This window comes from Schistocerca cancellata, chromosome 3 (assembly GCF_023864275.1).
Source record: "Schistocerca cancellata isolate TAMUIC-IGC-003103 chromosome 3, iqSchCanc2.1, whole genome shotgun sequence".
Taxonomy (NCBI): Eukaryota; Metazoa; Arthropoda; class Insecta; order Orthoptera; family Acrididae; genus Schistocerca; species Schistocerca cancellata.
The window spans coordinates 283,709,154-283,735,593 of NC_064628.1; the positions used below are offsets into that span (position 1 = coordinate 283,709,154).

At 39.8% G+C, this 26,440-nt stretch overlaps 2 protein-coding genes across 5 annotated transcripts in view; both read right to left on the minus strand.

Annotated features, from left to right (window-relative positions):
- Positions 1 to 26,440, minus strand: part of LOC126174953 (UDP-glycosyltransferase UGT5-like) — a 486,206-nt gene that overhangs the window by 208,411 nt on the left and 251,355 nt on the right. The gene's annotated exons all lie outside the window — the stretch shown is intronic.
- Positions 11,957 to 26,440, minus strand: part of LOC126176268 (UDP-glycosyltransferase UGT5-like) — a 200,541-nt gene continuing 186,057 nt past the window's right edge. Inside the window, exons 3-5 of the mRNA XM_049923416.1 lie at positions 13,048 to 13,270; positions 12,745 to 12,964; positions 11,957 to 12,233 (exon numbers count right to left, since the gene is read on the minus strand). Coding sequence (XP_049779373.1) covers positions 11,957 to 12,233; positions 12,745 to 12,964; positions 13,048 to 13,270 — 720 coding nt within the window. The remainder of the gene's footprint in view (positions 12,234 to 12,744; positions 12,965 to 13,047; positions 13,271 to 26,440) is intronic.

Here is a 26,440-nt window from a genome sequence, read left to right on the forward strand (position 1 = left end):
CCATTGATGAATTTCTTAGTAAAACCAACTGATTTGTATATAAGTACAACATAACTTCTGCACAATTTCAGTGCAGTAATGTGTTCACTGAAAATTTGTGTGTGTGTGTGTGTGTGTGTGTGTGTGTGTGTGTAAGTATAATCTAACTTCTGCACCATTTCAGTGCAGTAATGTGTTCATTGTAAATAAGTATTACAGTAGTTGTATTACATGTTTATTACCTTATAAATAAATAAAAAACTTTTTTATTTTAAATTCAGTGCATTAGTATTTGTAAAATGACTCTTAGTGTTCATTAAAAAATGACGATCATTCCACTTGGGACCTGTGGAATGGTACATTAGCTTATTTGTTTTAGTTATAAATATTTGTCATGTATTGTTGTTTTTCTGACATGTTCCACATCCTGGAGGACCTCCTCACTATGGATCAATTGGAATGAAAGTAAATCTAATCTAAATCTAATCTAGTTCAATCAAGTACAAGTAAAGTAAGAGCCCTGTTCCTTTAAATGGCTATCGGTTCATCAAATAAAATAAAATTTTCTAATGTAAGTTTACTGGCGACTATATTTCTGTTTACCATGACTTCCGCTGTCATTTCCCAACGTAAACCGGCTCTGCCCAGTTGGTAATGAAGGAACGTGATGTTTAATGCGGATTCTGGATTATAATGTCTTTCTCCTGATGTTACCAGGGGTAAAGTAAATCTGTTTGTGCCTCTTAAAAGTAAATGCCTGAACCCACGCATTGCACCTGTGATAGTTCGTTCCGCCAGACCATTGCGACCACATTTCCCAGCCCCAGGGGTGTGCTGTAACAGATGATGTACTTAGCTTACAAAATTAGTCACTGTGGAAAAAAACGCGAGTCTATTAAATGGTTAAGTACAAGCGAGCTTCTGAAGCGGAGATTATGCTATTCTCATGTCAGCAGGATGTAAAGACTCTTCTAGGCACCATAGGCTCGATGTGAATCCATTTTGATATTTTCACAAATTCAGCAAATTTCTTCGAGAAAATCCACTGGGAAGTGTGAAGTTACTGGATAGTTCGATTATTACCGTCATTATTACTATCATTTTCTTCATACCGCTGCTGGAACACTGGACTTAAGATCATGTGATGCCTTTTGGTCACTATAGAAGTAGTTTCCCAAGAACAGGTTCTTTCCCTGTCTACGGAATCCTTTTCATGTTAATATCAAACATCAGTAATTACTCGTAGATTACATTAAAACTAAAGTAATTAATGAAGACGTTACTTGATAACAAAAACGCGCTGCTTTTCTTCATTTACTTGCGCCTAGAAATGGCTATCGAGTACTGCCAAACCAAAAGGCAAGATATCTTACTGCCTTCCGATATACGTCGCTGTCAGTTCTTCGGTATGATTTGGTCGACATGACCTGCTTCAAGTTGTGTATGACAGACAATGTTTTAGAAAATCAATTGTTTTCCTTTGCAATAAACAGAAAGATTTTCATTCTAAGCTATCCAAGTACAAAATTTTCGCAATATTAGTTCAAATTTAATATTCGCTTCTATAATGTAGGGAAATATTTCACAGTTGCAAAACTCGCATCCGACTCATTGACCTTACACTTAGTCGCTGACCATAAATTCTAGCTCAGAGTGACACCAGCTTAAGTAAACTAATGTAGTGAAGAGTGTTTGCCAGTGCTATTTCTCACCGGAAAATACGCAATTCACTCATTGAGCTCCATAAGTACACTGTAACAGTAATTTCTGTGTATGCAATGCATACGGATTAGAATTTAGTGGTGCTCTCTCTTCCACTTCTGAATACAATATGCCTGACTTAAACGGGCCCTTTATCATTACAGGCCCTGGGCAGTGCAACATCATACTGACAACAGTAATGTGCTTATACTGACAACCTGACTGTTCGTTTTACCTGATTTTGTAATCATTTAAATAAAACAACATGACCTTCCAGTGGGAGACATTTCGTCGCTCTTTTCCTTCTGTGAAATTTGTCAGTAAGCTTTTTGCCTTCCAACCAGTGAAATGCGGCAGAGTACGCCCGGTAAATGATTCACAAACCACGATTTAGTGCCATTAAAACGATTTCTTTAAACATTGTCGTAGCTGAAGGAATTTAGTTTCGTCTTAAATCGTCTCAATCAGCAATGTTCACAGACATCTCAAATAGGGAAAACCTCATTATCCAGTCACAAAGGTTGTAAAACATACTTCCCACAGTTTGTGTCAGTTTGATCTTTTCATCTGATAGCACTATAGCACTGCATAAGTATTTTGTCTGAGAGGTATCACAATTAGTGTTCCTGTATCTGTGGGGATCATTGGGTGAAAACGATTTTAATGCCAATGGGTACAGAACTGCTAAATATTCTAAATGATTATCAACCTAAGTCTGAGTTCATCCGCAAACTGGGGCGAATTTATAATATTGAAGCTAGACTGTGTATCCTTGTCTTCCTTGAGTGGGCATTGGAAGGCGTTTACACACACGTATACAATACTATGAATACTTCGAACGATATTGTTAACGTTGCTATCATAAACTACTTTTGTTTTTTAATTCTTCTGGGTCTTCAGCGTTCAATATGTGTTGTAGATACAGTCTTAGAGAAAAAGATACAGTCTTAGCCGAGGCAGCTAGTTCATGGTGATTCGGTCAACTAAATAAATGAATTTACTGAACATGCTGCAAATTGATACAGGGAGCCTGTGTCACAGAATTCTCTGCCAGTGTGGCACAACGGTGTTATGATAGAAAAATGAACCACTGAGCAGCGGATTTGGTGGTCTGTTGGGCTGGTGAGAGGTTCATATATCTATGGTCTGGGTTCGATTCCAACTTCGGTCAGTAATTTTAGATAGGGAGAGACAGATTCCATTTTCTTCTGGCTACACCCAGTGAAGAAGATATAATGGCATTCTGGTCTGAAATTCACATTAAAATTTATATTCCTTTTCTACCAAGTAGACGTTAGGTTGAGCACAATAAAGTCTGGAGTGGCGACATGTAGAAACTCTATCACCAGTAACCATTCTTATACTAGTTGTTTATTTCTAGTGACGAAACAAACGCTATATAGGCTCACAGGACACTTATTCCATATTTCATCTGAGCTTCTGTATCTCGATAAAACTGGCTCCGAACTGGGAATTCAACTTAGACCGCCGTTAACGCGGAATTTGTTCCCATCGTGACAATACAGCTCGGCCACAATTTGTTGTTTGTTCAAAACTGCAGATTCCTCAACATCTCCACATATTGCGTGTGAATGGGTTCGAATCCTGGCCCGGCACTAAAGATTTCATTATGTATTATCAAGACCTAGCATGAGAACACCTATCCCCTGGTGGATAATAATTTCGATATTTAATGTATTTTCATTCGTTGTCAGCACTAACGATATTTGACGTTTTTGACTTCCAGTGAGACACAGAACCAGTTGCGAGATCACTGTAAGTTCAAGATGTTATTCCGAGATGCTGGTGGAGAAAAATTCGGTAGCTGACGTATCTTTGCGTGTAGTCAACAAATATATGTGTGGGGCTCTATTCCCAGTCAGCACTGAACTCTTCGTCATATTATTTCTAGTTCAAACATGCTCACATGTCACTGTTGTTGCATCATACCCATACTTAACGTTCGCTTTATCTAGAATAAAACAGCGATAGGTGCTGGGTTGAAGCCCTGGGAAGGAAAAAATTAATGTTTCGTCTCGTCATTTCAGTTAAAACATCTAGCGGCTGCCGAGAAAATGCGATATGTCACAGTTGATTGTGCTTCGATATCTATCCGATTAGGTTCTGGGCTCGAATCCCTATCCAACACAAAGCTTTACTTCACGGCATTTCAAGTAAGTTACTTGTTAAGAAGCAATATTTAACATCTCTCGCAGTTCGTTAACAGGGGCAATAGGTGCTGGGTAGGAATTCGGGTCCGTTAAAAATTTTTGCGTTATGTAATTTAAAATTGGTACTTGCTAACTGATACTGTCTAAAATCGAAGTATATCACTCTCTGTATGCCTAATCAGGAATGACTGTTATTACCCGTCAGTCACGAAATCTTTGCTTAGTCTGCATGACCTGGGTTTGAATCCATATGCAGAACGAGGCGGTTCGTCATGTCATTTGAAGTTCATGCATGTTCTCAACTAGCTACTCGTTAGTAAGTCAATTTTTAATGTCATTTTGTGTTAAACAATAAGTACGATATGTTACTTTGAAGAGGAAATCATGAATACGACGAACTTAGTACGTGCATTACCTATCTGACGTAATAATGAGAGTGGTAACATTTCAGGTATGTCATTTATTGCAATAAATGTGAGCTTGCAAGCCTTAAGGACAGTCTTATCTGTGATAAGGTGTTCCCTGATATTTGTAGTATCGTACTATTACTTTACATCTAGAGCAGGGCCGCACAAGGTGCATGCACCGGTGCATCGCACAGTGCAGAGTGCAGAAGACGGCTGCGCTATGTTGACGACGGTGCAGACCCCCCACTCCTCGGCTTTGCGCAACAGCGCTGCCTCTCTCACTCCCTTAGCTTGTGTCGCTCGCGCCGCCTGTCTCGACCTGTTTCAAAGCTTTTACCCTGTTGTCTTCGTCATTGCCAAATACTAATGTACACTAGGTGGAGAGCTTAGTTTGGTGTACCGGTACAAAAGAGGTTTATATAATAACTGTAATGGTAACAATTTTAAATCTGGTTTCAACACAAATGTATCTTCCTATGTGCTCTTTATTTTATTTGCAATTATGCTACTAAGATCTGGAACAAGAGATTGGCTGACAGCAATTCTGAGAGAATTTTTTAAATTACTATTACAAATCCTGGCACGCAATCTAGTTTTTGTACAAGACAAAACAGAAAAAAACCTTTCACATACACAAGTGGAACCAAACATTGAAATAATCTTCGCTGCTTCTCTGTGTAACTAGGGAAATTCTTCCTTCGGCAAATTCTGGTAGAATTGGAGCAAACCTTTTGTATTGTAAAACACATCCTTTCGGTGAACATCGCTTTGCAAATCAATTAGTTCGAAATGTAAATCTGAAGGCGCCCTTTCAATATCCATCGAAAAAGGTTTCACAATAACATCGAGAATTGACTGCAGGTAGGTAATTTCCTGAAACAATAACAAAGCCAATGTTAATAAATGAAAGTAATGTAAGCCGTTGTTTCGAAAATGCGATAGATTTTAATAAACATGTAATGTGTACTATTGGTTTTAATGTAATGTTACACTTGCATATGTAACGCAATCTCCTTTATTTAGCTGTATGTCATATATAGCGGCACATTACCTGGAATCGGTCGTTAAACGCATTTTCAAGGGATTGTAGCACCTCGACGTAGTTTTCAAAGCTCGCTCCTTCCTGCACAGAAGCTGTCAAACAAAAACATAGTACCGTTTTGATTAGAGCGGTTATAAAAATCAGGCTCCTTTAATAAAGGTACATTTTATATGTCGCTTTGCTTACCTGGTTCAGGAAAGTGTTGCGTATTTTTATCTGAAAGGTTGTTTTTGAGGAGCTTCAGTTTATACTGGAAAGCGTTTATTTTGCTGATCATATCGTTGATGAGATTGTTTTCTTTTTGGAGTTTCAGACTTAAATCATTTAGGCGAGCCATAATGTCTGCTAAAAATCCTAAATCAGCTACCCATTCAGGGTCATGAAAAAGTGGCTCCGGACGTCCTTTGCTCTCCAAAAACTGAGCCACAGTGTGGCGTAGTCGAAAAATTCGGGAAATCACTTTCCCTTTGCTCAGACAGCGCACCTCAGCATGGTAGGGAATATATGGATACTCCTCTTCAAAGAAAATCATAAATTCTTTGAATTGACGATGAGTGAGTTCAACGAATGAAGTTCACGATACGCACCACTACCTTCATCACATCTTGAAGACCGATACCTTTCGCACAAAGAGCCTCTTGGTGTGCAAAACAATGAACGGAAGGTAAATTCGGCATGTTAAGTTTTTTCCGCAGTAGGTCAATAAACCCTTTTGCTTTAGCGCACATTGCTGGTGCCCCGTCTGTGATTACGGAAAACAGCTTTTCCCAAGGGAGTCCTATTCCTTGAGCTTCCATTTCAACAGTTGCTAAAATATCCGCCCCTGTAACAGTGTCCTTCAACGAAATCATATCCAGGAGCTCTTCCGTTATATGTAGGTCGTCGTCCACGCCACGCAAAAATATTGCTAACTGAGCCGTGTCGTTAATATCCGTGGACGCATCAAGTGCGATGGAGTAAGCTAGGAAGTTTTCAAATTTGGCTGCCAGTTGTTCATGCAAATTCTCAGCAACGTCGTTGATTCTTCGATGTATTGTCATTATGGAAAGTGGTATTCTGTTGTACGCGGGAGCTAATGTGGGATTCATAGTCTCTACTACGTCCAACATAATGTTTTTTATTAATGTCCCGTCCATAAATGGCCTCCCAGCTCTTGCTAAACGTAGAGCAACTTTGTAACTAGCTCTGAGAGTCCTTTCGCAACACCCCTCATCTTCTTCACCCTAAAGTAGAGAAAAAAAGATACGTTAGAAATAATTTATGCGAAAACGAAAACTAAGGAATCCAAACAAATGTTATTTCGTTTCGCATGACCTTTAACCAAAATATACATGCTAAAGTACTTGCAACAAACCTCGTTTGTAGATACAGAATTCTCTTCTGCAAGAGTTTGCAACTTCCGTAATTCTTCCTCTCTGGCATCCCCTGTTATATCAATATACTTTTCTGAATGAAATTTGCTGTAGTGCCTTTCAATAGACGATTTTCTGACACACGTTATTAGTGTACCGCAGATTAGACATTTGGCTTTATCGTCACAACGCACAAAAAGTAGGAGAGTTCCCATTCCGGTTTAAATTGACTTTCGGCAATTTTCCATTTTTGGAGCAGATGGTTCCATTATTCCGGTAATTGTCTTGCGCTTACGTATTCCAATGTTGACTAAGCCGTCTGGCAGCGCATTGGGCAGCGCACGGCGTCGGTCTCACCTAGCAAGCCGAGTTGAGGCGAAGTTTACCGAGTTGAACCGATGCACTGCTGCACCCCGCTTTGCACGCGTGCGGTTTTCCGTGTTTGTGAGGCCCTGATCTAGAGTTATTGCGATCCAGAGCAGTGTTTCCTAGTGGTGACCTGTTGGAACCATTTTCAATAGTCAAACGACAGTGCCAAGTGGCGATTAGAGGACCTGCGAGACAGCTGCGTTATGTGGATTGAATGCGAATCAGGCGAAATGCAATTCAGGTCGTTCGGATACTTTTGAGCGTGACGGCACTTCCATTGTCAAAGTAGTCTGATGTGCAGAAGTTAAGGACGAAAGTAACTTTCGAGCTATGCCAAACGGCATAGCTTGATGATATTTGAACCATGCATAGAAACCATTCCTTCAATTATAACACAGTAGGCAACTGAAAGAAATACGCAATGAACGAAATGACACTTTTTTTTTCAAAGGCAGTAATTACACTGAAGCCACAACGTTTCAAGATGGTCCCCTGCAAACTAAAAAAGGCGGGACATGGTTCGTAGCATTCCGTGTGGTCACCACGGATGGCAATGCACGCTTTGCTGTGTGCCGCAATGCAGGTCACAGGGTTGATTAGGAGTTGTCGTGGTGGTGCGCTCCATTCTCGCATCAGCGTGGCTGTCAACTGCTCGACGTTCGTAGGTGCATGTGGGTCTGTTGCAGTATGCACCCGAAAGGCGATCGATGGGATTTAAGTCGGGGGAACTGGCAGGCCAGTCCATTCGCCGAATATCTTCTCGTTCGGGTAAAGCTCCTCCTCTTCCTGTTCCTCCTCCTTCTCCTGCGCAGTTCAGTGCGGTCACGCATGTCACCCTTAATACTGAAGCCAGGGCTGAATGCTCTCTTGAAAATACGCACTCCGAAACGAATACCGTGTCCAGTAACGTTGACCGACGAGTGTACCGTGTTCAAAAATTTGGAGGTCAGTACGCCCACGTAAAATTATGACTTACAACAACATAACGACTGTACCACCAAAACGATCATATTCGATACTGTTTCTGGGTGCATTACGTATCTTCATATGGCGAAAGGTAATGATGTAACGTCCAGGGACTGACATGATGTATTTCTTTCCGTTACCTTTGTGTACTATACTGTAACAGTTCTTTCTATGTGTAGTCTGATTTTCATTGAGCTATCCAAATGTTACTTTACTGCTTAGTTATTCACACTATTGTTTGATACTAATAACTGCTTATCTGCCCTTTCCAGAGTAAATACTCTCTTAGTCTTCTTGAAGGAATTATTGACTTCATTAACCATCGTCGCTATGACATCATGATCACTAATCCCTGTCTACATTGACACCGTCTATAATGTCAAATCTGTTTGTAGCTGTGAGGTTCAAAATATTTCCATTGTGTGTGTGTGTGTTGTCGAATTATCTGCTACAGACAGTTTTCCGAAAACATGTTCAGAACTCCCTCATAAGATTTTCTGGCCATACCACCTGCGATGAATCCATAAATATCCCAGTCTGTACTCGGTAGATGAAAGTGGCGTCCAGCGAACACGACGTAAGCGGGGTACTTCCGCACTATTGCGTTACTGATCATAAATTTACTTTGAATTATTCTGCAAACGTTACGTCGGTTAGCCGATAAAAGCATCCCATGATAACATGAGAGTTCACCTAGGCCGGTTACTCTTCTCCAGATAATTTCACAATCGCATTCAGTATTGACTACGATAGACATAATATTAATGGTGACGGCAATGAACACTCCTTCTACTATGGCGTCTAATATGTCGTTTCAATATGCGTTCTATGTCTCATTCAATACTTGTAAACTTACTACTCTGTGTTTCATCTAGCTCTTGGTTTCGGAAATAATTTCAGCGCTACAACTTTTGCGGACGGTAATAAATTCAGAAAAGTTGTTACGAATTTTTTTGGCAACTTACTGTTAAAGGCTTAACAATTGTAGTGTCTTTACTTTGTACGTGATCTGTGCATTCTACAGGTAATCTGCTTCCAAAGTAGCTGCTTCAGCTGTGTAACTCATCCTGACATATCAGTCCTATGGTTTTCCAACCCATAACGTAGGTTCACACATCTACAGACGACAGCTGAGAAGGCCTGAATCGATGGAGCATTTGACTGAAACCCTCCACTCGGTTCCACCTACAAAGAGCACGATTCAATTCTGGACACAATATGGCAAATTTTGACCCTTGATTGCACCCCATGAACATGGTTCCAATTGATTCAATTCTGGCGAAAGTTACATATTTTTGACACAGAAGTGTTGCTAATTAAGTATTTTTGACAAACAATGAAATACTATAGTACTGGCAACGTCTTTTTTTGAACAGCGCACCATTTCAATTAATGTGAAAATCACACAATTTTCGCACCATTTCAATTAATGTGAAAATTACACAATTTTCTTTCAAAATAATACTGGTCATTTGACTTGAACTTGGAAGCCACATAGTGGTTGTGTGTGTCATCAATGTTACTTGAATTTCCTTCTAACGTTAAATCATAGGAAAAGGCGTATGGCTTGTAAAATCTTTATTATGGTTCCATTGATAAGGGCTGTGCCTCTTCACATTATGGCGACGACATTACAGATAACAGTGCGTGGCTTGTGATCTCATGGCTAGGGCAGCGACCTAAACAAGTGACGCCACAAATGTAAGCAAAGTACACCAGAGGGAACATGGCCCTTCTATTTTTGCATCACCTATTGAATTTCAAAGTAAGATCTTAGGATGAAAATATCGAAAATATAAACTCCCTCCAATCCGAAATTGTTGATAGCTGTGGCAGATTCGAAGATCAGAATGGCTCTACACGCAAAAAAAGCTGAGCCTTTTTATAGAGGGTAACTGGGTTTCTCATCAACTGCGACAAGCAATTCACTTTGTCATTCGTCAATCCAAATCGTAATTTTCGCCTTGTGTGCTATCCTGAAACTAAAGATACCAAAAAGTACTTGATGAGAAACTGATTAAAATGATATATCTTAATAAATTTGTCGATGAATATTTCGCCCACAGTCGCAATTAAAGTGAATGCTATTTACACATAATTTTAAGTAAATTTATTCTTATTGGACTGTGCCTTGAACCTCTGCGATGTAAATTTAAGTGGCACGTCAGTCTCGTAGGAAATGATCTGCTGTTTCTGCTGGTTTCGTCTAAATTTATGTAGCTCCGATAGATTTTAAATTATGAGCGTATCTATGCAAAAATGAGTTGAAAACAGCAATGAAATTCTGATAACTGAAAAACCTAAATTTTGTTGATAGTGTGTTGTTATGTTGTCCAATACAAGCTGCAGTGCTATTTGTGTATCTGTTTTGTACATTTAGACAGACCTTAATTAATTATTTAATTCAGACCCTTCTCAGGGACTAGTTATGTGCTTGAATAATCATTTGAGTAGCTCATACTGTTTGTTTCAACGAGTGCTTTCATTTCATAGGCCGATCTTCTCTGTGGCTCGGTTAGTGTAGATGTTATTACAATTATTGTAAAAAGTCGTTACTGATTCATTTCCCGCCTGTTAATTAATCAAGTACTTCATTTCCACAGGCAACCAATACATCATCACAATTGTCTCAGTGACTTTTTAATTTGGTTCATGGTGCTCTGCTGAACATTCACTGGTTTACACTTCACATATGTAGACATGTGTTAACTTCTAACGACTCCTGCGAATCAGACGAGCGTCCGCGCGCTCGAAGTGAAACACATCACCTAGGAGCTCTATTCAGACTGAAGTGTCACAACGGTTACACTGAGATAACAATCCTCGGTCATTTAAGCTGACAGTGGCGTTTAGTGAGGAACTCTGATTTTTATCTTTTGTGGGTAGTAATCTAACATCTTAGCCTCAGATGGCGATCAGCAAAGCCTATTTGCCACTGTGCCTCTTCTGATATTACTGATGGTTCAAATGGCTCTGAGCACTATGGGGCTTAACATCTGAGGTCATCAGTCACTTAGAACGTATAACTACTTAAACCTAAGTAACCTAAGGACATCACACACATCTATGCCGAGGCAGGATTCGAACCTGCGACCGTAGCGGTCTCGCGGTTACAGACTGAAGCGCCTAGAACCGCTCGACCACTCTGGCCGGCTGATATTACCAGTACAAACTTTCACCAGGTTCTTTTGAATGCCGTCCTGGGATCATACACAGTACACAGGCATACCCGTATTTAGATTGGATCTAGATCACTGAATAATTACTGTTTTATACAGATCGATGGTGACTGTCATGGAGGCAAAGTTAGTGTTGCAGTTGGTGTTGCAATATTCCACTACCGTCATTTCTAGGAACTATATTCAGGTGTATATTTTGAAATAATTGTGTGTCTTATTAATAACATCAGTGTCACCATCAATACTACCAAAATTTGTGTTGCCGACAACAGTGACATCGATGAATATTAAGACTAGTTTCATATACGTAAGGCAGAGTTAATATATGAAAACAGCAACAGCCAAGAAATTGAAGCAACTGTCACACACATACACACAAATACTCTCTCTCTCTCTCTCTCTCTCTCTCTCACACACACACACACACACACACACACACACACACACAACACACAGAGAGAGAAATAGATAAATGCACTAGTAAATTAAATGTGATGTGAGTATAATTCAGTCTCCAGTCTCCGTAATGTATAACAGTGCAAATTCCATTGAAACTAAAACAATGTGAAACAAAATACGTTTATTTTATACATAATATCGTCCTTTAATGAATGAAAATAATTATGTTCCAGTCACCTGCACAGCAGGGGTATTTGTTTTTTATTGGAGTATCATGTACGAACAAGGTGTCTGACGGTAAAGTTGATAAATTATCACAAAAACTTCTTTCTGACCTCTTTCTTCTCATGTTCAATCTATAGAACGACTGTAGACACCTACAAAAGTAGCTTCACGAAGTCTTCTGCTTCAGATTAACAGCCAAAAGTCTTTTGCAGTAGGTGACTGCCTTGAACAGCACGTAGACCACGATGGACGCCATTGCAATAACGAATCCAATCACGTCGAGCAGCATCAGCTGCCACCAGCTTAGGTCGAGGGCTGCACTGCGCATGTGCGGAGCACCCTTGTGACGTATCACGTACTCTATCCACCAGACGGCATTGTCCAGGGACCTCTCCTGGTGCTCACGGAATACTGCTGAGAACCGCTTCATGTTTTCTCTATAGCTGTCGTAAAAGAGGACAGATAATCATAGGCTACAAACAGCAATTCCGAATAGCTGCAAAAGAATAGTGTAAAAAGCAGCTAAACATAGTTAATGAAAAAGTAGGTGTATATGAATAAAAACAAAAGTCAGTATCCACTACCAAAAACTTTCTACAGTCGACATGGAAAATACTGTTTTTAAATATAATAACAAAGAGGGGGAGGAAATTATCACCATAAGACAGTAATCTGTGTGAGGAAATAAAGTTCACCAACAGAAATTCCCCATTGTATGTCTAAAACAAAGACATATCTCGTGCAAGTTAATTAAGAAAACGCCTGTTATTTTTAAATATTGTTTTGACTAGGCTAAACGAAAGAGATAAAATTCAGGCTCACCTTTTGGTGACATACACATCAATAGGAGTAAGCAATACAGAAGTAAGCAATACTCCAACTGGAGGAGGAATGAAGTATCTGTCTGTTTGTTTCTTTGATAACATAAATGAAATTTAATATTTCTGTTCCTACCTGTCGTTTCCAAGAACTGTGTGAATGGCTTTCAGAATGGTATCAGTAGTGACATCTCTGAACAGCAGCTGGTAGCCAATACCAGCTTGTACCATCTTAGCCACATTCTGTTGCTGGTCCACAATAAAGGGAATTCCTATCAGGGGTACTGCAAAATAACTTGCTTCATTCATGCTCTGAAGTCCTCCCTGGGTAATGAACAGATGAATGTTTGGATGTGCTGGAAAAGTGAAAAGTGAGGTAGGACAAATAGCTTTTACAGTGTTGCACCTACAAGAATTGGTGCACTGAACAGAAGCTTACCCAAGACGTCCTGCTGGGGCAGCCACTTGGCTATCATGACGTTCTCCGGCTGTCCAGGCAGGCTGTCCACCTCCCACTTCCAAAGTACTCGCTGTGGTAACTGCATAAAAGCTTCCAAGAATGCAATTCGTTTGTGCTCGGGCATTGCACTACCCTTCACATTAGTACCAAGGCTGAAGTAAATCACACCGTTTTTTGCACCATCAAGGAAATCCTGGATATCCTGCAAAATAATTAATCTCGTATTGTATACTCAGTTATTTAAAATAGGGGATGTGCCTTTCAAATCGCCTCGCAAATAAGTAAACCGTTTTTGATTAGATACGGTAAAGTCTTTTCATCCTTGAATACAATAAATGCTGCATTTATCTTTTTTTGTAAATTTAATAAAAATAAATTTTATAACAACAACAAAATCAATCTCAAATTATTTTCATCGTAGTGTATTATCCTATAAGTACCAGAACCAGTAATCTCATCTACCTCTAAAATACTAGTCGCCACCAATGTGAGAGAGTATCTGTGTAGTTAGGATGTAGTGGATATGAGCCTGTGATAAGGCGCTGATACGAATTAAATAAGTGTTCACTGATACACATGCTTCATAATAACTGAGGATATTTAAATCACTCTGTAGATGAATAAGTTACATGTAAAATTTTTATTTTCTTACCAACTGTTGAACACATGTTATTATATAGGGCAATATTTTTGTTAAATCTAAGTACTTCTAAGTTATTGGAACTTTAGCCTCAACCCAAAAATTCTGCAATTTTTGCATCACAATACATTCGAAATGGGACTAGTAGATTTAACTTTAATCCCTTATGTAACACACACAAGTAAACCTTTTTTAAAAAAAAATTGAGACTGACAGTTGTTGAGAAAACATCACAAGAATGAAAATGTGGTAATTGAGACTTTCTCGCCGAATCTGGATGATGAAGTCCTCTCGGGTTATTAGCTGAGTCAAGGTGTCGTTGTGTGGCATCCTACTTGCTGTCTTCAGGTCTGATAACCTGAGAAGACTTTATCTTCAAGAGCGAAAATGTACTGTCAAGCTTCTTTCACTAATTAAGACTGCCATAGAGCTGTCTACCAGCGCTTTCAAAATGAGTACCATGTATTAGTACCACATACATTAATAAAAGTCAGCAAGAGCAATTAACTTGTAGGAACTCCAATTCAGAAATTTTCTATCTCACACAGCGCCACAGTTTAAGAGATTAGGTTCCAGTCTACCTTCAAAAAAGTAATCCATAATTCTAGTTCTCATAAATGTGGGGAGTCCACAAACTTATAAAGCTCACTTTTATGTATCATAATTACGCTTTTCTCTGAAACTGCAATCTACATCAAAGAATTGGATGGTTGAGGTTTTGTCAAACATAAAAATGTGTCAATATGTGAAGAACATTTCATGAGACTCGATAATCCTTTTTCTCTTCTAGGTAGCATCACTCTAAATCTGAGAAAAGACATCATTCCACAATGCTGTATTTTAAAAATCTACTTTATTGAACCTCCTAGTTTTGGGTGTGGTCCAGTTTCAAATGCATCTAGTTTCACATCCAGATTAAAGTCGTTTTCCTTCATGGTTGTTCAATGTAACTAACCACCACTGTGGCAATCTTAAGTGTTTAAAAAAGATACATTACATATTCAAGGGAAAGCATTACATTCAATACTGCACTAAAAAGTTGCTATGTGTACCTATTTATGTCTAAGAAACTGATTCTTTTTGCACATTCATATAGCTACCAAATATTATGGACTCCTGTAACTGATTAGTCAGCCAAAAAGTCAATTAGCTATCATTTAACTCTGCAAAACTTCATTTGTGTAGATAAAATTGTGACATTAGGCGTTACATGATTCACATATATCACAGAAATTTTAGTTAATAGGTCTTTTCTTACATATAGTTTTGATCTCATATTTAGTAAGTTGCACTTTCTGTGCACTCCTGGAACCTAACAAGCTGTATTTTGGAAGGTCTTCAAAGAGATATAAAAATATTGCAATGATTTCCACAGGGTTTCAGGAACCAAATTCAATCCTTTTTGAAGAAATAATGCTGCAATTATTTTTAACCACATGGAGGATTTATTCAAGAGAGTATTATCTTTGTTGATATTCTTTAAAGAAGGAGTATCTTCAATTTATTAACATTCACTGTAATATGCCTCATTCAGATACTTCTCTTCAGCACCCAGTAAGCATTTTATGTTTAATTTACATCGTTAAAACTGTGTGTTTATATTTTGAGATTTGGTAAATATTTTCAGTATTCATATCACATTGTCACTATTTGCTTTTAAACCTTTCTACAAGTACCACATGGTTTGAATCATATGAATGGAATTATAAATTCAAAAATTGTTAATTTTTAAATCTTTACTTCTATGAGTTTTATTTTTGTAGCTTTGCTAGTCATAGTTGATATGTAAAGTATCCATATCTTAACAGTTGGAATATTTATTGATTTTTTATGATAATTGGTTGTTCTTCTGTTGTAGTTACATATTATTGTGCTTTCTTCCTTTCTATATCTTCCAGTTTCCTGTATATATAACTGTATTTAAGATTGGCTTTTGGCTTTGGTCTTCCAGAGCACATGTGTTGGTACAGCTGTTACTCAATAAGTTTTCTTTTCATTTACTTTTGTAAGTTATGAGCCGTTTAAATTTAATTGTTATGATATACTCTAGGTTTGCTGTCTACAATGACTAAGAACACTTAATTGACTGATCATCGTAGTAAGAAATACCATTGTTATTGTCGACTGTATTTATTGCGTGAATAACAGCTACATACTTCACTACCTGAACATTAGTCAAGACCGAATTTGTAGCTCCAGGAAAATATAAATATCTAGTTGTATTTGTATGGTTTATACTAAAGATTCCATAGCTCAGTATTTCATCAACTTTATATAAGATATCAAATGCAAACAAGTGATACACAAAACACTTTCTATCAGGGAAAAGAAATCTAGCAGGGAGTAAGACAGTATCTGCTAGAATAACAAAGGCAGTGTGAGTTTTGGATATCTGGAAGCAATCTCCACAAAAATTCTAAATGACAACTTTTTATTCATTGACTATACGTGTTTAGTGTTATACTACAACTGAAAATTCTACTTTCAACCAGTGTCTGGTGGTTTAGCTACATCATCAATAAATATTAAGGACATACATACCCTATGGAACAGCTATTACCATACATACTTCACTACCTGAACATTAGTCAAGCCCGAATTTGTAGCTCCAGGAAAAAATTACATGAAAATTACATGAAACAATGAGAACTGATAATTAGCAAGGACTACTCAAATTTTGAGAAATATTGTCAGCATTGTTGAAAGAAATAAAATGAGGGCGATGTTATATGGCTCTTTTCACTACTGTTATACACACCACCTGTACAAATGATTAAAACACATCTCCTAAAAGTGGTAAAAAAATAAAGCATTCATTACTAAATTTACGAGTATGTAATAGATGGAAATGATTTTTGGGGACTTGGCTTCATGATGTCTAAACATCCCAGTATTGTACAAAATACTGGTCAAAACAAGTGGAGGAACCTACGACATGTTTACAGCAATGCCAAAGTCTGCACTTCAAGCGCATGAAGGTGCCATAATACAGACACTTTTCGTAGTATAAACGAATATAATCCTCTGCAAAGTTAAAAGCGAAGAGAAAATCATGGGACAGAACGCCTCATTGATTGTACTATTAGACGATACATGCATCCATACATTTGAAAAATAATTTAAATCGTAGATAGTCGTCAAGAGATGTCTCGTAAATTGGTTTCATCACAGTTAACTAAATCTTCTATCCTGATGCAACTGTTGACCCGAAATCAATGAACCAAGAGTAATGGGAACTCTTGTCAACTTTAGCAACAACGTTTTCAGTCTTGTTACAAGAGATACAACAGTAGAAAGCGGTACTTCTTGCAAAAAGAAACTCATCATGTTTGATGGATTTTGTATTTTTAGCTTGAACTCAAAATATTCACGACCCTTCAATCGCGATATTATAATCAATATTCTTAGATTAGGCATTATTTTTTCATAGAGTGACCAAGGACAGCGTATTTATTCGTTTCTCCAAGAAACACTTTGGCGTGTGAAATTTTATGTAGACAACATTATTGTTGATTTCATACTGGTCGTAACAAGTTCGCGTGCAATATATTGTGGACTTACATCTACCAGAAAAAACTTTTTTCCGTTTCTTTACACCTACTTCCGCTCTGTCAGAAATATCCTAATTAATTTTCTCGTCTACACTCTTCAAACATCTATGTAGTGTGCATATAATATTTCAACAATGGCGGATCTAAACAAACGAGTTTGTTATTCTTCCCCTGTTTCTCATTCTGCTCTTTGAACCATCTTTCTTTACGGTAATTACAATGGTTCAGTTTTGAAGTATAGGTTCTTATACCATAATCTGCCGTTCTATCTCTGAAATGAGAGCACTGGTGACATGAAATTTGCTTCCTCCGTACTGAAACCGTTTCTCAGTGAGATACCGAAAAACACATATAATGTGGACAAACAGTGGTTCACTTGTTGTAGAATATGAACAATATTACATCAGAATCTCAAAACAAGCTAATCAAATGATCTCGTTTTTCTTCCCACTGTTTCCCTTAAAACTTGTACAGTATGACTAACAATAGTTTGAACTATAACGAAGAGAATTTGCAGTTATTTGTGAGATACTGTGAGAACAGCAGCTACTAAAATCAATACAATTCTCAGGTCGCACACTGTTAATTCACCACTTGAGGTTAAATGTGCGTTGTTTTATTGTGGAAAAATTCTGGAATAACATCCCGTTTCATAGGGTCTCTTCACAGATATGATTAACAAAATTTGTAGGCAAGGTTTCAAGTAGAGCTTATAACCCTACCACTACTATTGGAATTTAATATGCTTTTACCTAAATAACAGAAACCCTGTCTCTACATTCCCACTTATAATCCTCTTACTAAAATTTAGTTTAGTTTCTAAATAAAGTACACTGTGGGAGGATAGTCCTGTTCATAGGAAAAGCTAATCAATAGAGTTACCCTTTTTACAGGATTTGACCATGTTGTGTCTAATGGATAAGTAAATCAGACTATTCAGTTCTTTTCCTAAGATCTTACCCACCGGTTAGATAGAAATGCAGTATGAATAATATTACACTGAATCTAGGACAACTCAGTTCAAAGTTCATTTAGTGGTTTAAAACATGTACTGACGGCCGCCAGCCTATCCAGGCAATTAAACAATTAAGTACTGGAAAAGCAGGAGTTTGAATTGTGCCCACTTTCTTGCTACTGTTTAATTTGGCTCCTCAAATAAATATTACTCCTCTTAAACAATGCTCGACTACACCCTTATACATTGCGCTTGGAAAAGAGAAAAAAGCCCTGTGATAACTTCAAGGAAGCTAAAAAAATTGGCCAGGGGACCTTTAGAAAAGCACTTTCCATAATCAACAAACTTAAATACTAAAATACTTAGATACTAAAGCACACACTTTTTATACTGTATATTTAACTTGAAGAAAACCTCTTTCTTACTGGAATTTACTTTCAAAAGATATTACTCTTTGAAGTAATTCTGTATAGTTATTTAACACATTCTAATAACTTGGCTTCACTTTGATTGAATTTTACGTAAGCAAACTTTTACTATAGCGTTTTGCAATAGTTGAGAAAGCTTTGTTATTATTTACACAAAAACTATTTAAATGGTAACTCTTTATATTAACTTGGCATTTCAAAAGTCTGTAAAACAGGATACTCGGGTTAATCAAACACCAGGAACAAACTCTATATAGGTGTATGGTTAGGATGAAATAACAGGATGAACCAGTTCCTTTAAAGTTCAAGAATGATTATTAAAACACAGTTTAAATTAATGTTTCACGTTGTACAAAAGTAAAAATACAAAAAAAAAATCTTATCTGGTGGCTGTAGGCTTGGGTGTGGCGAACAATTATGACGGCAACACTACCCATAGTATGGCCTGCAAGTATCTTTCTGTATGGGCTCAATTTCTCTTCTTGGCGTTGTTCAATTTTACATACAATACAGTAGCTCAACAACTCGCAGCTGTCCCGTAAGCCATTTGCAGTCTTCGTCCGAGGCATTTTTGTGCAAATTTGCAGGCAAAGTTTCTCCTGCTCCACAGAGGTGTTCCCTCAATCACTGCTGCTTACAACTGTGTGGCTTACTTTCCGCGCTTGCTCTAGGTAGCGCGCCAATTTGCCCTTGCCACCTTTTCGACTTTCCAGAACCACTTCCATTTCAAATACAAGCATACTGGCTTTTACATAAGGCCTATTTCTTACATTGTTCCTAGGCGTGACCAGTTCTTAAACTGTCAAATTTACCTCAACATTAACAATTTATACACACAAATATTTTTAAATGCGAAATGTCATCAGAAAATTACTTACAGTAATAAACAATTTACGTAGTATTTTACATACATTACTCACATACAATGCGAAGAACTTCAAACTCCATTGTAGCACACTTTACTTTACATCTACAGAAAATATAGTACTAATATGTGAAAATTTTAAAGCAAAAAAATTGTAAAAATTTAAATTAACCATAAACATGTAATGTTATAGGCTGTGTTGTTTGTTACGAGTTTCTTAAGCTAGAACGGGATCGCTAAAGGGAATCTGAACCAACTGCAGCATCTGTGATATCTGGAAATGACTCATCTGGTGGTACTGCGAAACCAGATTAAGGAAATATTCAAAGAAAATAGTAATATCTTCCACGTCAGTACCATACGAAGGACATAAAGATATTAGGGAAAAATCTGATCTTTGGGAGACTCATAGTTGGTGACTATTCAGAAATACGATTGGTGACTGAAAAGGAGTGGTGAGGTGAGGAATTTTGCGAGTACACTATGTACTGCGTGGTGAGTTTCCTTCCCAAGACACCATTTGGGAGATCAGAGCGTATCTATACACCACAGTTAGTAAGAATGATTTGTACTGGAAAGAATAGTCTATTGTATGAGCGTTGAGTAGTGCTTCAATTTAGACCGCAGTACGCACAGTGTCATACAACTAGCTATTTATTGGTTTTCTTCAGCTCTTCTGTTCACTGTGTTGGAAAGGAAAACATTGACACGCCACTGTGTTTGTTTTGACCAACTAAAGCAGTAGAAAAGGAGTAGCAGAAGTATTGCACTAGGTTTCCAAATGTTCCTTTACAAAGGAAACACTACAAATATTGACACAGCACAATTAGCGCATCATTAGAAAAATGAGTCTCATTAGAAAAATGAGTCCTGTACATATTAATGGCGATAACTCTGAGAAACAGATAAGATCATTAAACTGAACAGGTCCCCCGAAGTCCAATGGATTCCCTACCAGAGTCTATACAGAATCTGCAGTTGACTTAGACCCTCTTTTGACCATAATATACCGTAGATCTCTCTGAATCTGTGCCCATTATTTGCTCACATCTGCCTTCAAGAAGAATAGCAGAAATGGTTCACAAAATTGCCATGTAATGTCACTGACATCCAGCACTTGTAGGCTCTTAGAACAACTTATGAGCCCAAATGTAATGAGATATCTCGAACAAAATCACTCTTCCAACTCCAACCAGCATGGATTTGGAACGACTTTCATATGAAACCAAAATAACGTTCTTCCCACAGGACATCCTTAGACCCGTGGGTCAAGGCAAAAACGTAGACACAATTTGTCTAGTCTTCCGGCAAAGCATTTGATTCAGTGAAATACGGACGATTATTAACTAAGTCCAATTATATGAGGTTTTTGATTGGATTAATGATTTCTTTGATATCGACAGATGCAGATCTAATTCAACATGTACCTCAGGGACATGTATTGCTATGCTTCCTGTTAATGCTGTACGTTAATGACTTGATCGACAATATTGATGGCATTCCCAGACTTCTTGCAGATGATACTGCTACGTATAATGACCCACTGTCTGAGAATAAGTTGCACAGTTATTCAGTAACAGATTATTAATATTTCAAAGTAGTGCGAAGATTGGAAACGAAACTTGCTTCAGATATTCAGAAGCGTAAAACTGTGTACATCACAAAATGCTAGCACGTTATAGTCCATGAGTACTATGGCAATGAAGCACAGTTCGAATCAGAAAACTCATAGCAGAATCTGTATGTAACAATTTATGGGGATATGAAATGGAAAGATATCGTAGGCCTAGTCGTAGAGAAAGCAGGTGTCAAACTTCGGTTCATTAGTACCATACTGTGAAAATTCATTCACTCTACAGAGGAGATGGCTTAAAAAATACAAGGCGAGCTGAAAAATTCGTTGAATGGTCCCAAAGGCTAACATCAGCGTCACTTATAATGAGAGAAATGTCAAAAGGCGCTTCCTATGACGAAAACCGCCGAAGTGGAGCAATGGTGCAGACTGCGGCCAAATTAACGGAGTCAATATGAAAACTTGTGTCACTGCAAAATGGAGCAACCCGTCGACATGAAATTTTGCTTCAAGTTAGGGAACACTGTGACGGAGGCTCATGGGATGTCAGTGCAAGTGTATGAAGTTGAAGCAGTAACTATGAAGTGTGTATTGCGTGATGTAAACTCTTTAGAGACGGAAAGGGAGGCGGCCTGGACGAGTCGTTTTGCGGTCGACTGTCAACAAGAAGAGTGCCAGACAACGTCGAAAGAGTGAAGCGGATGCTTGCCGAGGGTCGGCGACTGTCTTTGACAGTGACAACAGAAGAGTCACAGATACGCAGAGACGGTGTAAGAAGTATTGTTCAGGAAGAACATCTGTGCCCGGTGTGTGCCGCACACGCTGACAGACGAGAAGGACCAAACACGGATGGAAACGTCTGGACATGTCATCGACATGTCTGGCCGGCGTCATCACTTTTTGAAAACCATCATTACAGGATATGAGACCTGGTGCTACCAACGCGATCCAGAGACCCACCGACAGTCAGTGGTATGATGTTCATCATCTTTCGCGAACCAAAAAAAAAAAGTCGATTGGCAAAATTTAAGCTTCCGTCGATGTTGACAGCCTTTTCCGACAGGAAGGGCTTCATATATCAGGAATTACTACCCGAGGACCAAATTGTCAACATGGAAGTTTATGACTGAGTTTTGAAACGGCTGCTACAACGCATCCGGCGGATTCGGCCACAACTGTACCTGAGTGGACGGTGGAATTTCGTCGGCGATAACCCCCGTCCGCATATCGCTATCTATGTGCTCAACTTTGTCGCTCAGCGCAAGGTGATTGTTTTGCAACAGCCTCCTTGTCTTCCAGATTTGAAGCCGAGAGACTTCTTGTTGTTTCACTTTAATTTGACGCTGGTAGGCACAGACTTCGAAGACGTTGCGGACATCCAACAACGCGTGGCCGCAGCGATTTGAGCGATTCCACAACAAGCGTTTGTCAACGCCTTAACAAACGATATCAGAGGTGTGTTGTAGCTAATGGTGATTACCTGAAAGCCCAAAACTCCGAACAAGCGTCAAAAGGCCCAACAGTATCGACCGACTGCAGCGTCATTTTCAGCCAACAGGAGTCACTGGATGCGGTTATGGAGGGCATGTGGTCAGCTCTCCACTCTCCCGTTCGCTGTCAATTTTCGTGACCGAAGCCACTATTTCTCTTTCAAGTAGCTCCTCAGTTGGTCTCACAAGGGCTGAATGCATCCCACATGTCAATACCTCTCGACAGACCCGGATGATCAACCACCCGCGTGCTAGCCAAGCCCAAAAACCCTTAACGTCGGTGATCTTACAGGAACTGGTGTTCCCACTGCGACAAAGTAGTTGCCCGGTAAAGGTACTTTGTTTGTAACCCTTATTTCCATTATTTTCTCACACCATTCACAGAGCTTTTCACATACACCTTGTACTGAAGTGACCAAGCTTATAATACTGCTCAAGTGTAAGTCATACATACCTAATAGGACTAATATAATAAATAGAAAGTTGGACAATACGAATAGTAACTTGTCTGACACAGGTGAGAGCGACGCGGATAATGTAGAAAAACTAAACTGGTAGACCACTGAAAACAACTTTCAACTAATCTCTAACAGTCTTAAGAGGCAGTGTTCAGGACTCTAGGAGAATACACTACTGGCCATTAAAATTGCTACACCACGAAGATGACGTGCTACAGTCGCGAAATTTAAGCGACAGGAAGAAGATGCTGTGATATGCAAATCATTAGCTTTTCAGAGCATTCGCACAAGGTTGGCGCCGGTGGCGACGCCTACAGCGTGCTGACATGATAAAAGTTACCAACCGATTTCCCATACACCAGGGCCGGCCAGAAATTCTGCACGCGTGCGGTGCTCCTGCACATGTGCAACTTCCGGGTCACAGCTTGCACGCCGCAGCCGTCAGCGTTCATGTAGTGCATGTTTCTACCCACAGATGTCGCTTTATCCACTTGCTGGGATACTCTGTACCGGCACATTCTAGTGCTCTTTCCACAGCTTGCAAGCCAACCATGGGAAGGTATTCCGCGTATTAAACATTTAAAATACTGTCACAGTCTACTCATTCAGACGTCTACTTTTATGTTAACAGTTTAACAGTTAACAACCGTGGGTTTTTATTAAGGCAGCTTGACTGACGTCACGTAAATACAAGTAATGTTTTTGATCTAGTATTTAAGAAAGAGAGCACTTAGCGACTTCCTTAATCCCTCCAAATCCTTGAACGCCATGCTCTCCGCCTCGCCTATCGCATCCGTCTCCCCTCCCCCACGCGGATCCTGTATGATCTCATCCCCTTCCCCCACCTCCACCTTTTCCTTGAAAGGATACGGATCCTGTGCACCTCCCGCAACTCGACCCTCCTCATCCGCTTGTCTCACCCATCCTCTCCCACCCCCGCCCGCTGCCGCACCTGTATTCCCACGTCCCACCCGGTCTCCATCTCTCCACCCTCCTCACCCTCTCCCAAGGTGGCTTCCGCCAGCTCCCCCTCCCTGATGATGTCCTCCTCCCCTCCATCTACCCCTCCTATCAACTTTGATCCTCCCCCCCACATCCTGTGTCCTTTCCATTAGGCACCCTCCCTCCCTTCTCTTTCCTTTTTCCCCATCCCCTCCCTCCTTCCCTCTTCCCCTGGGCTTCCCCTCCCCCTTCCTCCCTCCCCCTATCTCCACTGCCCATGGCATGTGCTCTCCCCTCACCCTCTCCCACCCCCCTCCTCCTCACTTGGCAGGTCCGCGGACTCGTACACGGATAGTGAACATTCGCGCGCCGGAGATCAACGCCTCGTGTTCTGTGTTTTGTGCTACAGTGATTCAGTGTTATTCGTTTTGTGCCCCTACGTTCACGTGTGACAATTTTCGTCTCTGTCTGTGTCGAAGTGTCTGAACAATTTTATCTTGGACTCTACGCCCGTGAACGGCACCTTGTATTTTAAAAAGTGTTTGTCTCCGTTTATATGTCCACCATGTTTTTTCTTTAAATGTCTTCATTTGTATATTTGTGTTCTCTGCGGCTAAAGAGCGGCGTCGTCTGCTGCTGCATGGCCTGCCTGTAATACAGGTTTCAAAATAACAATAAAGAAAAAAATAGCGACTTCCAACGAACCTTATTCATGATTTCAAATAACATTAAACTAATGCAAGGTTTCCTATAACTAATTCTCGGTGCCCTCAGTTACACCAACATAATTTCTGCCTCACTGACCTCTGAACAGAATGATAACCGCAGACCTCTCGATGATCACCTGTTATTTCAATACCATTATTGCTACATCTTTCATCAGCTCCGTCTGAAATCTGCATAATAACCGACAATTAGATGAATGTTACGTTTTATCGACTTCAGCTGAGCGTACCCCTTCACACATTAAAAAAAAGCCTTAAACATAAGTATACATTGGAACAATCGGTTTAATGACCAACTTTCCTGATAATAATGTAACATGGAGCAGAATAAGGCACTAATGCACAGTTAGCAAACAATAATTTTTAATTATGAGAGGAATAAATCCAAACACGTTTATCACTGGGCATGAGAAATGATAATCGAGTTGATGTGTCTCATCCATTTTCTTAAGGACATTTAATTTCGCTTGCCGTTCTTCACTCTTGAGTACACTACACTCGTCTTTGTGATATGTATTGTAGTGTCTTTCAATTGAAAACTTACGCTGGCCGGCGGCATAGCAAACACTGGGAGTTTTCACCAAAAAAGAATTGTAGTTCCCAGTCATTTTTAAACGACTGAGAACATAGATCTCCCGTCCTTTGCTTTTTCACAGTACCTGCCATTTCTCAGTACTTCTCTGTTAAGGTTACGGTCACCAGGGGTAAACGAGACTGGCTATGTTGCGCCCTTGCTTGTATCACCTAAACAGGGAAGTGGAGCAGCCGCCGCTCATTTAGGACACGTGTCTAATAACAGATGTCGCTGTCGCTCGCTGTCGTACACGTGCGCACATGTGCAGCACTTCCGCACGTCTGCACACTGTGCAGCGTTTGGCCGGCCCTGCCATACACAAATAGCAGTTGACCGGCGTTGCATGGTGAAATGTTGTTGTGATGCCTCGTCTAAGGAGGTGAAATGCGTAACCATCACGTTTCCGACTTTGATAAAGGTCGTATTGTAGCCTATCGCGATTGCGATTTATCGTATCGCGACATTGCTGCTCGCGTTGGTCGAGATCCAATGACTGTTGACAGAATATGGAATCGGTGGGTTCAGGAGGGTAATACGGAACGCCGTGCTGGATCCCAACGTCCTCGTATCACTAGCAGTAAAGATGACAGGCATCTTATCCGCATGGCTGTAACGGATCGTGCAGCCACGTCTCGATCCGTGAGTCAACAGATGGGGACGTTTGAAAGACAACAACCATCTGCACGAACAGTTCGACGACGTTTGCAGCAGCATGGACTATCAGCTCGGAGACCATGGCAGCGGTTATCTTTGACACTGCATCACAGACAGGAGCGCCTGCGATGGTGTACTCAACGACGAACCTGGGTGCACGAATGGCAAAACGTCATTTTTTCGGACGAATCCAGATTCTGTTTACAGCATCATGATGGTCGCATCCGTGTTTGGCGACATCGCGGTGAACGCACATTGGAAGCGTGTATTCGTCATTGCCATACTAGCGTATCACCCGGCGTGATGGTATGGGGTGCCATTGGTTACACGTCTCAGTCGCCTCTTGCTCTCATTGACGCCACTTTGAACAGTGGACGTTACATTTCATGTGTGTTACGACCCGTGGCTCTACCCTTCATTTGATCCCTACGAAACCCTACAGCAGGATAATGCACGACCGGAACTTGCAGGTCCTGTACGGGCCTTTCTGGACACAGAAAATGTTCGAATGCTGCCC